Source organism: Lytechinus pictus, chromosome 3, assembly GCF_037042905.1.
Source record: "Lytechinus pictus isolate F3 Inbred chromosome 3, Lp3.0, whole genome shotgun sequence".
Taxonomy (NCBI): domain Eukaryota; kingdom Metazoa; phylum Echinodermata; class Echinoidea; order Temnopleuroida; family Toxopneustidae; genus Lytechinus; species Lytechinus pictus.
In genome coordinates, this window is record NC_087247.1 from 41,309,752 (window position 1) to 41,325,240 (window position 15,489).

At 33.9% G+C, this 15,489-nt stretch overlaps 1 protein-coding gene across 2 annotated transcripts in view; it reads right to left on the reverse strand.

Annotated features, from left to right (window-relative positions):
- Nucleotides 1-3,091: 3,091 nt before the first annotated feature.
- The window catches only part of LOC129257220 (dynein axonemal heavy chain 6-like), a 62,860-nt gene continuing 50,462 nt past the window's right edge, over nucleotides 3,092-15,489 (reverse strand). The window contains exons 65-73 of one of the 2 annotated variants that reach the window (XM_054895499.2): nucleotides 14,424-14,545; nucleotides 13,677-13,847; nucleotides 13,330-13,416; nucleotides 12,409-12,594; nucleotides 11,904-11,964; nucleotides 11,412-11,575; nucleotides 9,915-9,950; nucleotides 6,803-7,025; nucleotides 3,092-5,426 (exon numbers count right to left, since the gene is read on the reverse strand). In XM_054895499.2, coding sequence (XP_054751474.2) covers nucleotides 5,323-5,426; nucleotides 6,803-7,025; nucleotides 9,915-9,950; nucleotides 11,412-11,575; nucleotides 11,904-11,964; nucleotides 12,409-12,594; nucleotides 13,330-13,416; nucleotides 13,677-13,847; nucleotides 14,424-14,545 — 1,154 coding nt within the window. In that variant the 3' untranslated portion in view covers nucleotides 3,092-5,322. The remainder of the gene's footprint in view (nucleotides 5,427-6,802; nucleotides 7,026-9,914; nucleotides 9,951-11,411; nucleotides 11,576-11,903; nucleotides 11,965-12,408; nucleotides 12,595-13,329; nucleotides 13,417-13,676; nucleotides 13,848-14,423; nucleotides 14,546-15,489) is intronic. The other variant, XM_054895501.2, reaches the window with a different exon arrangement.

Sequence of the window (15,489 nt, forward strand, 5' to 3'; positions counted from 1 at the left end):
CTTGCAGAAGGAAGCTGAGAAAGGATGCTAAAAAAAAAACAGGCGCTCATCGGGTAAAGTACGAAAAAAGTGGTTTTCAGGACAACTTATCTGATATGAGGAACAGGCACCTATGAGAAGGTAAAATTAAGGGGCACTCCTTAACACATAAAACAGGTCCTTCTCAGGTATGTGAAAGCCTGAGGCCGGCCACGTTCGTAGGGGTAGGCCTAGGCTTTCCTTAGGTCATTGATACGAGAAAAGGTACCCGGTATATAATTATAAGAAGGCAAAAGTGGGCACTTGCTAACGGCATATAAAACGGATCCTTCTCAGGTGAAAGGCGGGCACAGGGCATCTTCGCGGGGGGCACTGTTCTTGGATAAAAAGGGGCACTAGCTGATTTGAGAAGGGGAACTTACAAGAAAGCAGGAGAGCAATTACCTCAGCAGACATAAAACGGGTGGCACTTCTCAGGTGACTCGGGGCCGGGGGGGCCGGGAGCCCCTTCACTTGAGAAGGATCCATTTTATGCTGTTAGCAATTAAGTGCCCTTTTGCCATTTGATATATGTGCCCTTTCTCGTGCCCCTTTTTACCCAAGAAAAGTGCCCCTTACGAACGTGTTCTGTGCCCCGGGGCACATATCAGATGGCAAAAGGGCACTTAATTGCTAACAGCATAAAATGGGTCCTAATTCTCAGGCGAAGGGGCTCAGTACAGCACGTTCGTAAGAGGGCATTTTTCTTGCGAAAAAAAAAACAGTTTTTCAGTGCTTCAAAAATGGGGGGGGGGGGGGCACTGTGCCCCCCGGCCCAAGGATCGATCGCCGCCCCTGAGATCAATGTAAATTTATATAGATTAGATCCCATTTAGATATACATGCATTTGTTATCAAATTCTAAACAGATAAAAATGCAAATGATTTTCATCTAGTATGCAAAAATTAAGAAAATTGTCATAAAAAAGCTAGTTGATTTATGAAAATTAATATCAGAAAGAGCGGAAGTTCTATTGAGAAAAAAAAATCGGTAGGTGATCAAACTCTGTAAACAAAAAAGGTAGATTGGCAAATATTCAGATTTGTACATCATTCATAATAATAACTCCTCTTTAAAAATCCATCCACTCTTTGGAGGCGTCGTGGTCTTGTGGTTAAGATCCTCGTCTTTCAACCTGAAGGAAGTGGGTTCGATTCCAAGCCATAGCGTGTTTTCCTTCAGCAAGAAATTTATCCACATTGTGCTGCACTCAACCCAGGTGAGGTAAATGGGTACCGGCAGCCAATAATTCCTCAAAAAGCTGTACGCACCGGAATCCGTAGACTAGCTTAGCCGGGGTAATATAGGAGTGCCTTGAGCACCTAGCAAAGTGGATACGTTCGCTATACAAATCAATTATTATTTGTAATTAATTCTTTTTGTGAAAGGAAAACGATGAAAGTAAAAGAAATCAGATAAGGAATAAGAAACCTACGGCCTGGAAAATTGGGATCACTAAGAATGTAAATCTATTTTGGAGATTAGATTTGATAAGTGATTGGCACAGAGCGGAGCCACAGACCTCTACAATAATAATAAAAATGCCAAATATATATAAAGCCATTATAGAACAAAATTGAGACCGTGAGTTTAAAGAAAACATGAGATGTTTTAATCAAGTTATTAAAGCAAATAATAACCCGTAACCTCACAATACAATGACATCAAATTTACAGCCAAATTTGAAATTCCCATACACTATTAAAACAAAATATATAACTTGTTTTTTTTTACGATTTTCTTTTCATCTTAAACAACTTTCCATTTGGTTTTAGTTCCCCTTTAAATAATTACAGTTCAATTGCACTGAAATAACAGTCAAAAGTTTACAGCTAAGGACAAAACCCAGAACTCTACACAAAACATGAACTAGATCCAGAAATCTAGTTCTTTTCTGATAAGTTGTTGGATGGAGCTTCCACAGCTTCTATGGAAGGGCAAATTTATTCAGAAAAGAAAACACTCTATTCTTCTTCATTCAATTTTCCTATAGGGCTTTGAGCTTCAATAATTGTGCAAATTTATTCAAACTGAACAAAAATGCAAGCTCACCTCCCTTTCTCCTATCAATATTAGCCCCTATATTATTGTTATTTGACAGATAATTTTATGGAAACAACTGGGTCAGAAAACTACTAATCAAAGCCTTTTGTGAAAAGCCTACCAGCCCCCACCCAGATTGTCTCAGAATGGTGCGGCCACCCTGGCAACTCCGCCAATGCAGACTGTCGTCACAAGGTCCCCCTCTCCTGCATTGGCGGCCAAAAAATTTTTGGGGGCCACCTGAAATTTAGGGATGGACACGGGTAAAAAATTGGACAAGCAAAAAAAAAAAAAAAAGGTTATCAACCAAAATTTTAGGAGGGGACCACAAAAGTTTTAGGGGGGTCCACCTGAATTTAGAGGGGGACGCAGGAAATAAAATTGACAAGCAAAAATAAAAATAAAAAAGGTCAACAGAAATTTTAGGGGGGGTCCGTCCCCCCACAGCAAATTTAGGGGGACAGGACCCCCCCCCCCCGCCACCTATGCTCTCCTGACCCTATAATGAAAGGTTCGATTTTACTTCTTTACTAACTCAAATATTCCTCCAAAATGAATGAGCCCAATAGCTGCATATATAATTATATTGCTACATGGGAGGTGGGCTGCAGTTTCTCTCCTCAAATTTCAGACCCTATTGGGGTTTTCCAAGTTTTTCAGTATTTTCAGGTGAAAATGAGAGCCTCTACTTTCAAAATTCAAAATTATTTCATCACATCTTTCATTGCTTTGCTCCATATGCTTCTTTCTCCCCCTTTTTCTGTTTTGATTATTATCTCCAATTATATGGCACTGAACATTTTTTTACAAAAGGATGATCGAGACTGCTACACTTTAGGTCTAATATTATTGAAATCTTGAATTTTCAAAGTATTTAATGTATACTCTACATTTCAAAATTCGTATTCACATAATCACATTAACAACCCAATATTCACAACAATAAAAAGCGGGTATAGCCACCTTTTTTCAAACAATCTCTTCATACATATAGTAAAGAACAAAAGAAATTGAAAATTCACATGGATATTGTTTCATTTTGTTAAAATATGCATTTAATTTGGAATACACTTCAATCACAAGGTTGAGAGTATGTATTTACATATACACAATATTAAGGACGGACAGATAAAGTACAATGCTTTTCAAGGCACAATTCATTCAAAATAAATATTTATGCTTTGACTATGAAAAATGGAATGTACAAACAAGTAAAATATACAGAAATTATGTATTGTGTTGAGTTTATTGACATTTTAAACATAAATTCATCATACAGGAAAAACCCATACATATCCATACATATGGGTATGAGAGCCCCCTTTGACATGTGCAGTAAAGTATTTGACTTCAGTATTTATTCTGCCCCAAATACCAAACGAGCTTGCATTCAATCATCAATGAATATTGAAGCTTTCATAACAAATCTAGAATATTTTTTTTAAATGAGCAATATGAGATATCCAGTCCTAGCTGGAGAGAAACCATTTCACAAATATAATAGACAATACTAGTAATTATGAATCGTACAAATTTGGGTGAACATTTCTGTATGAAAAATAAGTTAGATATTCACATATGAAAGAATAAACTTCTACATAAAATTTCAATACAATTCAATATCAGTTATGAAATATACACAATTTTTACAGAGTAGTTAGCAATACATTGATATGGAATGACCTCATACTGAAAAACTTGGTTCAAATCAAGAGACATGTTTGTATAGATCACTTTGTATCACTTGGTGTATGTATATACCATGGGAATTCTGAATACTCAGAACATAAAGCAAAGCTTCCATAGAAAGTTTTTATATCTCTTATCACTATTAAATATCCAGGTGCCCATTTCATACAGAGTTACAAACATGGGAATTATTAATGACAAAGGTCACAGATTGGGTAAAATCTTTCCAATCATAAAGGAAAATGCAGTTGATTCTATATTCACATCTTTATATTCTTAACAAAATCTCTTCAAATTAAGTTTTAATAATGGACATACAAAATAAGCTGTAATGATAATAATAATAATAAGAGTAATAAAAAAATCAATTGATTGTATCATTATACTTTTGTCGAGCATCAATGTTTCAGCATAGTTAACTAATAGTTAACTGTTCATAGGTTCATTTAGCCTGAAGAAACATTTACAAAACCAGTCAACTTCACTGTATTTACAGATTTTCTTCACCTTCCATACAACATATTCCTAAAGACTTCATCTGAACAATTAAAAAAAAAAAAAAGGAAAATCAACTCCAAAGAGTTTTGTACCCAATTGATGTACAAGAAGAATACATGAATGATGTTTTGGAATTCAAAACCAATTGAAACCAAATGAAAGACAATGCTCTTTGCATATCTGTTTGTTGATGGCTTATTGAAAGTAGTATTATGTTTGGACATAAAGTGCAGGTATTTCTTACATTATTTCCTCTGAAAGACAATATATTATTCAGGTAATAAGGCATAGATATCAACATATTGACTGGTGAAGCTAATTCATGTCAAGAATAAATTGTTCATCAACTATCTCCAAATTTTCAGTGTTACATACAACTAAGATAGTCATTATATTTATATATGTACATATATGTATATATTCTAAAGATTAAGAAAACTCAGTTTATTTATAATTGTAGCTTTTTACAGTTTTGTACACTTTTATTACATGAATATAATATCTGATAGTAATATGTATAGTAAATACTACATAATGTCATACATTGCACAATACACTGATTTTGCAAATGTCAAAATGTATATTCTATAGATAAATCAAAATTTTGTCTGATCTCAATAAAAAAAAACACAAGTGGTTTGTTTGTTAACTAGCCATTTACAGCCAATTAATGATTTTGTATGTAGCCAAATCTAGCAATAAAACCAAACTTGTTCCAGAAAAACATTCATCCAGCCGCAGTTCAGCTATTATGAAATTTAATTTTCATAGGCGATTCCTTCTCACAATAAGATATTCAACATACCAAGTCCCTAAAAACTGTTTTACTAAAAAATTAACAATAAAACTGACAAGCATGTTGATTTACTGCAAGTAACTTGATTGTAAAATGCAATGTCAGTCAGATGGCATCTTTCCATTTCGGCAGATTTCTTCTTTGACATTCTCAGTCTAACATTCTTCAAGGAATTCATTTTATGAACATTGGCTAAATTGACTTAATAGGTATATATCTTTGGCAACTAGATCAATTTCTAATTCTTTATATCTATAGTTCTTCAATATTTCAATGTTTATTCATGTGGCTGAGTGAGAAGAGCTGATCCTTTAGAGATCCAGTAATCTTGAGGCAGGTCTGATGGCAGGTGAATAGCAACCACAAAGTTGGTAGAGTGACCTGTAGATAGGAATAGGGACCCACATGTATTAACAACAATAATAACAAATAACGGTATAAAAGATGTCCAGCTACAAGTAATAATGTATAACAATTCTAGTTGTTAATGGGGGTATGTGAAGAATGAGATCGAGGAGGGAGAATGAGAAAGGGGTCAAAAGTAGACAGGAATAATATAGAAAGAAAGAAACAAAGAAGGGAGAGTGGACCAGAGGGAGGGAATAGATAACACTAAGTAAGCTGGTAGATTCATATCTAAGCAAGATAACTTATCCATGCATACACACACTGTATATAGCTTTTATGCTGAGAAACTGAACTCAATGTATTGTATCAGTTTTGACACAGAAGTGTATATGATATACCAGAGTTTGAAGTTTTAATCAGAAACTTTATTAGCATTTACATTAATTGAAATGTAATATGACTGAACCAAAGACACTCATATCATTTGCCACACACGGTATGTATACAGTTGAGGCCAAAAGTTTATATACACCCATGGAATTCAGTGAAATTTGTTCGTTTGCCAAACATTGTAAAATTTACTATATCTTCAGAAATATAAATACTACCATGACAAATTTGGTATCAAATGAAAGAGCGTATTATGCTCTTTCACATGATTGCAATGCTGTTGAGATTAAAGTATATTTCAGATGGAATTTTTTTTTAAAGAAAACAAATAATATTCGTGCCAAATGTAATCTATTGTTTGTTATTATGTTTTCAAACATCTTTTCATACAAATGTGTAAATGTCAAATCTATTATTTATATTACATTTTCTATTATGATATGTCACCATTAAACAAAAAAATTTAATCTGAAATATTTGTGTTTAGAAATAAGTTTTTGTCAAGTTAATATCTTCAATATGTCTAAAATAAAAGCTCCTGATGACAAAGCAATGTGATGAAGGGGCATGACATACTCATCTGTTTGATATCAAATTCGTCATTATAGCACAAATATTTTATAAGATACAGTAAATTTTATAATGTTTGGCAAGTGTCAAGTTTTCTTTGATTTTCCTGGGTGTATGTAAACTTCTGGCCTCAACTGTATATATATGTATAAATCATCTACACCATATCATTTCCTCATAGAGATTATACTGAATCAATGCATGGCAATGAATTGTGTTGAGTCACAGTCCTGTACGTGAAATTTCAAGCATTGCTGGTGTTTGACCTTGACACCTCTACTAATTTAATAAAAACAACATATATAATTTTGCTTCAACATGCAAAAATCACAAGAGCATATTTTCATGATTTTACTGCTTTTTTAAAGTCAACTGAAAAATTACAAATATTAAACCAACGCCAATAAATCAGCTTTTTACAAAAAATAACATATATAAAAGTAACTCACCAGTGGTAGAGAGAGTTCCAGCTCTAAGCCCAGTCTTGTAGAGTGGACTGTTATAATCTGTTTCATCGGGTTTGAAGTTCATCTCAGGCTCCATATGCATGACAGGTAGAGGTGGATTCATTTCACCAAACTTAGCGTCTGCAAGTTTCATGTTATCATCATCCCATCGGCAAGCATCCATAAACAGACCATGAATCAAGACTCCATCTTTGATCTCAGGAAGCTATGGGGATAGGACAGAAAGAAAATGCAATCATTCATTTACTCAATGTTCAATCAGGGCAACAATGAGGTTCTACAGTGAATAAATGGTGAAATAAAATACAAGAAAAATATATGAGTAATCAATGCCAATCTATGACCTATGTTTAAAGAAAAGTGAAAAAGCATCATGAAAGAAATAAAAACAACTTAAACAAGTTGGCTAAAATTTACAACAATGGTAAAAATAAATTGAAAAATAATACATTCGAAAATGATTTTTTTCAGATATTTGATGTGAGTATTTTCCCCATTTCCATGGTTCTCAATATCTGGTCAGAACTTGGGAGTAAAGAATTGACATTTAGTAAATACAGACTAAGTGATGAGAATTTTAAAAATCACAATTTCCTACTTATCTCTTTTATAAAGCAGAAATTATAATATTGACACAACACAATATATCATACTGATACTTCCTAATGGTTTTATAGAGACTTTCTCTTAAAAAAAAGAGGGTATATATTGATTACTTTCCTTGGGATTCATATTAGGTTAATGAAAGTGGCATCATAGAATATTAAATCATCTTCAATCATAACTACAGTAATTGACACATTATCCATCATAAGCTGTGATGAAAGTGATAAAACCAGAGTTCATGCATAGACCATGCATACAAAAGAGGTCAATCTTTCTTAAGCATGCAATTATTTTCATTAATTTTCTTATGCCATGTATAACCGCAGAAATTTAATCCATATAATTTCTATAAGTGACATTTATCACTCAATCTGTCAAGTATAAACTCAACAATTAAACTGTCTTTACCCAGAAAAAAAATTACATGCAAATTATGGTGTTCATGCAACTTCAAAGAATCAAGGTAAAAAATCTGAAGTATTCTGTATTTTTTCCTTCCCAAGAGTTCTTTCTAAAAACAATGCAAAAACGAAAAATAGTAATAAAAATAAATCAATTCCATGCAGATTTTCTTTTATAAAATATTTCAATAATTCTCATGCAAAATCCAACACAAAATTCAAGGCATCGTTAAATAAATGTATTACATTTGTGAATAGGTCAACCAATTGTATATTTCACGATGGTATATCAATGTTGTAACATAGGAAGGGGTCAATATCTACATGCGTGCATGTGATATTGTGTTAGTTAAAATTTGTCCCAAACAGCAGTGCCAGTTAAATAAATTAATTAGTTCAAATCCATACAAAGAAAACATGTCAGAATAACTACCAGAATTAAATTTAAGTCTTCGTATTGAAAACAAACAATATAACTTTGAAGTTATTTCAACCTCAAACGACACTTGACTTGTCGAGCATAAATCACTTTGAAAATCATTCAAGATAATAAAGTAATATGGATGTTTTATTGGTATTGTGCTGATACAAGTGTCTGTGATTCATAATTCAAAAGATGAATAAATTTAAGTAGTCTCTTAAACCAATAACTGGGCCTGTATGTATTGCTTCCACATGGAAACCTCCAGATAAATTTAGAGTTTGGTGTAGAAATTGTGATCTATATGACACATGAATCCTTCAGCAGTTAGCCTACCTCTCTAACAGTCATTAGAGTGTAATATTTTCCACTGGAATGAAACTACAATATTCATATTGACATTTCTGACAACACAGAGTTTAAATTGATGGTTTTCGAGGAGTAACTTTCATTCAGTCATAAAATGGTGAAATGCGCGATTGCTAAACTCCTAGGTAACCCATAATCCGTCATTAATCAAAGGCCTTCATAGATGGTGCTTGATTGTGTTACATGGTGAAAATGGATATGGTATATTTTGCAGTGGTGTGATGTGCATCATTGACTTATCCTTGCATTTATTAATCATTTTTGAAAAATATACCATATGTATTTCACCCTAAATCACACTCACACTTAATATCAGTTGAAAGTATATACCATCTTTATCATTAATCAACCATTTGAATATGCAAAAACAAAGGGAAGGGGAAGGGTATCATAAATGATGGTGTCAATAATTTGCAAGACAAGGAACGCTTTTCAACACCATATCACTTTAATATGAAGCAATCTTATTCATGTTTCTGGTTACACTTTTCACTCATATACATTTCAAGATACAGTGTGATTTTATTATTTCTTTTGTAGGTTTAGCATTATGACATTTTTTATGCAATCTGAGGTTATAATTTATTAAATACTTTTTAGCTCAGGTGCAGAGGGTTTGGTTAATAACATTGGCTGGAGCTTACAACAGAGGTTTAAACCAGGAGGGGTCTAATATATCGAAAATGCTGATACTGTGGCGTGTATAACCACACTTCATTCAAACATGAATTTAATGCTCTTTGCCAAAAGGGCGCATTTATTCTTGGACCTTCCTCAGTGTATGCTCTGTATCCAGTGCAATTATGTGCTCAGAAGCTGTGTAAATCAAGGTTTAAATTCCCTCCTGGATTAAACCTCCTATGCAAAGTTTAGCCGTATAAAATGAAAGTTTTATGGCTGTAATGTGGTAGGCCTATATCCCTGCTTCAACTGGCTATAGGAAACTGAGAAAAACATGATTATAAATGCTGTTATTCCATTTTCTTTGTTAGTAAAATAACCTTTCACCATAGACTTCATTAATTAATCAATTTCCAGTATAAAATAGCTCCATCCAATTATGGGGTAAATCAAAAGTAAACATGACCACTCTTAGAGATGTAATCATCTTACATAAGACATTTTTAGTTGATGGTTAGTTTCCTATGCCAATCCACCAATGGTTATCATTACTGTGATTCAGGTGCTATAAAAGGGGAAAGGATTGTGAAGTGTGGGTCTGGGTCTTGGATGTCAGTGCACGTCAAATCATCATATACCAGAGGGGAAAAAAACCCTTCCAAACCACTCTACTTACTTCCTCATCAAGATCTCTACCATCACCTGCTGATTTCTGTTCCATTCAAGAAGGGGAATTACCATGGGACAAATAAGGTTATACGAGTCAATAATGGTCAAAAACATAAACAGAAGCACAAGGGAATAAAATCAATTAGAGACAATATTCAATTCAATTCCTTGCAACTTAACAAGCTAACATTCAAACTGGAAATAGCAACTACAATGGTATTGTAATTATCCTGTATCTACTTACCAATCCGTCAAACAAAAGTAAAGAAGTATACCTCTGTCACAGCACCAGATTAACTCTCAATTGACCAATGAATTGCCGTAAAAAAAAATTTGTTTGCTGACAAACTCAAATTTTAAGAAAAATCACTTGTATTATTTATGATGTACATGTAAGATTTTGGAAAAGCAATATTTTCAGTTCGTTCTATTGGAGTGAAAATAGGCATTTGGTGTGCGAGGGTACATCTTTACTTCATGACAAGTACACTTGGACTATCATTCCTTAACCCTACATCTATGCTTACGTCTGACTTGATACAGCTAGATTCTATGTCCTCTTTGCTTTTTTTCTTTCTCTCCTAAACATGAAACACACAACACACAAGACACAGACAATGTAATGTTACAAAGAGATACGGTAGAGATAGAAAAGATAGAAAGAGTTTACATACAATGGTAGAATAAACAAAGGTAAGATGAAGAAATGGGAAAAGATAGACAAGGCTTTTCTAAAGAACATGCAATATTACATTTTCAGTAAATAGAGTCATGAAGTTCAAAAGTTAACACATTATATAGTCAAAATTATCTGTGATGTAATATTATGCAGTACATAAGAAAGACAGAAATGAAGTGACATCAAGTATTTCTTCCAGACTCAAATTCTTATTACCCTTAAGTATTTTCCAATCTTTTTTAGATATGGCAATTGAAGCAATAATAAAAAAAAAGACGTTGCCTATCTTATAAAAATAAAATGTTTAAAGGATCATTCATGCTGACACAGAATCAGAACAAAATCAATGAACAGAATTTTAGAAAGATACATTTTAAACACATATTCTTTTATGCAAATATAAAAGCTAATGTCTCAAGTGATTTCAAGCACTTTGACAACAAAATAATTTTAACAGTATTAACAATGTTTTGCCTCAACTAAAAATTAAAACAAAACTAAGAAATTTAATGAAAAATTATGGGTTCCATACTTTGCCAGGAAAATCTTTTAAAAGAAAGGATTATTAATTGGCCTGTTGATAGTTTACTCCAATTTTGTGTCATGAAATCTATCGGTCAATTACAAAATTAATGTTAAAAATTGCAGAAACATAAAGAGAGAAATGGAGGAGGAATGCACATAAAAGAGGAAATACATGTACAAATAAAAAGCTAAAGTGCATGTTTCATAGATTAGAGTGCGAGAAATATACTGTAATATACAAATATCCTGCATGTAAATTACATAAATTCTACATATTTGGAAGATCTTTCATTCTCCTACCTCTTTGTCAGCATCAGTAACCTGACCAAAGCTGAGTTGATCTTGTTGGATAGCAACTTCAGCCTGGTCACGGTATATGGGCATAGGACGGAAGTGGAAACTGAGCTGGTCAATTGGGTAGTCATACTTTCTTGCATAATTCTGCAGTGTACCAGTCAGGAAACCTGCAGGATGCAAATATAAGATTGATCTCATTAAGATTTTTAAAGATCTCACTTACAGTTGTCAGAAGTATGCAATAAATGGTGGGCAAATTAGAGTTTACAAACCACCATATATTTTAAAGTTACTTAATGGTAGATTAATATTCTCAATTACTATACAAGGCAACATTTTCATACTTTATTTATGTTAGAATTCTGAAGTAGATTTTATGCGCAGCAATTTTTGTGACATTGGACAGATAAAGTTAACATATATAAATTCACCATGAAAATTTAAGCTAATAAAGTAGCAGTAATCAATTACATCAACAAGTTTATGGCTGTTTACCTTGCGTGTAGAAGAAACCAGAAATCCAGAAAGATTTTGGAGGCCCATGGAGGATCCAATGCTGAAGGGGGAAATAAGGGAAGAATAACTTATAACAATATGATATGCTAACACTCTTTTTTTTTAATGAAAATTTCCACTTTCTTAATGAAAGGAAACACATCTTAGAGTAACAAAATGTGTAAGGTAAGATAAATCTTATCAAGTTGAAGAAATCTTTCATGAGTATTTTCACAATACCCCTTTTCTTTAACCACCATGCTTACAAGAAAAGACATACACATTACAAATCAAGCACAACTTTCTCTTGAAAGTTGGTCACTGATTTTTAGAGCATAGTAGAAGAACTGATAGAATGAATGTTTGGTGGTACAAACCTTGGAAGTTGTACAAATGTAGAATAATTACATTGGCAATTTAAGCTTTTAGATGTGTACTCAATGAAGCAAAATGTTGGGTCATCATTAAACCAATACCCTTTTGAGCACTCGGGAAGCATACTCACCCCAATAAATCCAACCCTAAGAAGAAGGTCCTTGACCCATGAAGCCAGAGGCTTGAGGGATGGGTAGGCTGCATCAGACCACATTGTAGGAACTTGGTTGTTGAGAAAGCTGTTGTATACTCGCTCAAGTTCTTCAGACATCACCACCAGACCCTTGATGGCTTTCTGGATGGTCTTCAGTGAGCTCTGTATAAAATTGAAAGAGACAGTAAAAGATGTATTACTCATCTTCAGCTTTCATGAGATATACAGACTACCTATCCAGTAACAGGTGTTGTCAATCACCCAGGATGGAGAGACTTTGATGACAAAACAATGATATGTAATGCAGTGTATATTCCATACATTGCTTCAAATGGTCATTATTCCACTTTCCTTGGGTGACAATGCTTGAAGCTAATGTCTATGACGGGACTGTAAGTTAGCAGTGCTCTACTTTATTAGTTATTTCTAGTTTGTTTCACCATTCGGGGTCAGAATATTAATTATCTCCTCCCCAATCAAACTTGGAGATACTACGATTTTAAACAGAAATTGACCTAGTTAGTACGTAGTGGGGTAAACCATCTCCATTGACACAGATCTGAGACCAAGCAAAAAATCCCACTAAAAAATATGTAAAGTAGCTAGGCTACATGTTGCCTATGTTCAAGCAGTTAGGCAAAATTACCTTCTGATAAAATAAACAATGAACTGAAGGTGTGTTTTGGATTAGTTATAGGCAAGATAATGGTTCATAAAATCAAAACAAAATGTTGTTTTCATGTCCTTGAATTGCATGATAAACGGTGGTGATCTTCTCCTACATTCAAATATCATCTGTCATCCAGATTGCTGATGAACCCTCATGACTTAAAAAAAAAAAATCACTAACACAACTTTCAGTTTGGTAGAAACATGAAGGTATTATCAGAGTCATACCTTCAAGACTTTCAAAAGCTTGTTGAATCTATCCACTTCCTGAACAAGTACAGTTGTGAGAGAATTGGTACGTCCTTTATCATCGGGCTGTCGTAACAAGAAAACAATTAGAACACATCAGAGGAAAGAACATGAAACAAACATAAACATTCCTTCTGACTGCATGGCAATTTTAAGTTAGGAAAATTAAAGGTGTTCAATGTAATAGGAAGCTTGTATCAAAAGTGAGGCTCTCTATGGCAATGAAACTATGGCTGAATTCAAATTTGACATTAAAAGCTCTGTATTTTTTGAAAGACTTACTAATCAGATTGATGTATGACAAACACAGATGAGATATGGATTACCTTAAACATTTCTTGCCAAGCTTCATCAATGTCTAGATTATCTGGTATCTTGGTAAGGATACTCTCTGCTAACTCATAGACAATGTCATCATTGGTCTTTCCTCCTCCACCTCCTCCCATCCTTGGCTGAACCTCTAGGATGGTAAAGATCAGAGTCTGGGTCTCTTGTCGCTGTCATAACAAAGAAAATAAGGGAAATAAGTTTGCCTGTTTGTCTATATAGATCAAAATAGCTTAAAACTGGATATTGTACAAGAATAACATGGGTTCTCTTGTTTTAAGACTGAAATCTTATCCCCTTATGTATTGAATGTCCATCATCTATCGAGACATTCACTGTTCTTTTGTGCATATACTGGTAAGTACGAAATGTTTCAAGGGACTGTATTAGAAGAGATGACCATTCTTTTGCCTTTCATACTTGTTTGATCAGTTTCCTGTAGGGTCAAATATACAAGAGGTGCTATGTATTTGCAAACAGATATTTCCAAAATTCAGTGATATGTTGGAGATTTCAATAGGGTTTAATATCATGTCTTCAATGTTTTCATTACTATAATTCTATGTGTACATACACTACAACTGAAGTTAAAATTTCTCTGAGAACAGAGTAGATTAAAATTACAAAAGGTAATCCACTTAAACAAAAACATCTGAGAACAACAACACATGCAATTCATGTACTCATGAATCACTTGATATGAGAATATCTTCAACCTGTATGATATCAGTGAGAGAGATGATTACCTGGAAGCTAATGTTGGCATTTTCATGCATTGCAAAGATCTCTGGTTCATCAATGATGGGTAGATCTTCGATGTACTTCCTGTATTCCCCAAGGGTATCCATGTCAGGACTGTAGTAGATACCTGGGGAAAATTCAATGTGATACAGCTACCTTAAATAACCACCATATCAAGTTCTAATCTGTTTAAATCTTGTCTCTTAATCCCAACAAGTGTCGCTAAGGCAAGCACATTATACGCCCGCCTGTAACGCGGAAAATGGAGTTATTGGTCATTGCAAGCAAGAAAAGTACAAGATGGCGACTTCACCTCTGACATTCTGACCTCAAAACCAGTAGGCTTCCTGGGATCCATGCTAGTATCATACACACCAAATTATAGGATCCTAGGTTAAGTTAAACTAAAGTTATCGCGTTTACAAGGACTTAATAAGGGTAAGATGAAAACATGTCACTGTGATGTTGACCTTTGACCTTTTGACCTTCAAATCAATAGGCTTCCTGGGATCCATGCTAGTATCATACACACTAAATTATATGAGCCTAGGTTAAGTTAAACTGAAGTTATCGCGTTTACAAGGACTGCAGAAGGGCAAGATGAAAACATGTCAGTGTGACCTTGACCTTTTGACCTCAAAATCAATAGACTTCCTGGGATCCATGCTAATATCATACAAACCAAATTATAGGAGCCTAGATTAAGTTAAACTGAAGTTATCGCATTTACAAGGACTGCAGAAGGGTAAGATAAAAATAAGTCACTGTGACCTTGACCTTTGACCCATTGACCTCAAAATCAATAGGCTTCCTGGTATCTATGCTAGTATCATACACACTAAATTATATGAGCCTAGGTTAAGTTAAACTGGAGTTAACGTGCTTACAAGGACTGCAGAAGGGTAAGATGAAAACATGTCACTGTGACCTTGACCTTTGACCTAAAATCAATAGGCTTCCTGGGATCAATGCTAGTATCATACACACCAAATTATATAAACCTAGGTTAAGTTAAACTGAAGTTATCGCGTTTATTATTATTATTATTTGTTTGGCGTCACCTGTGCCTGG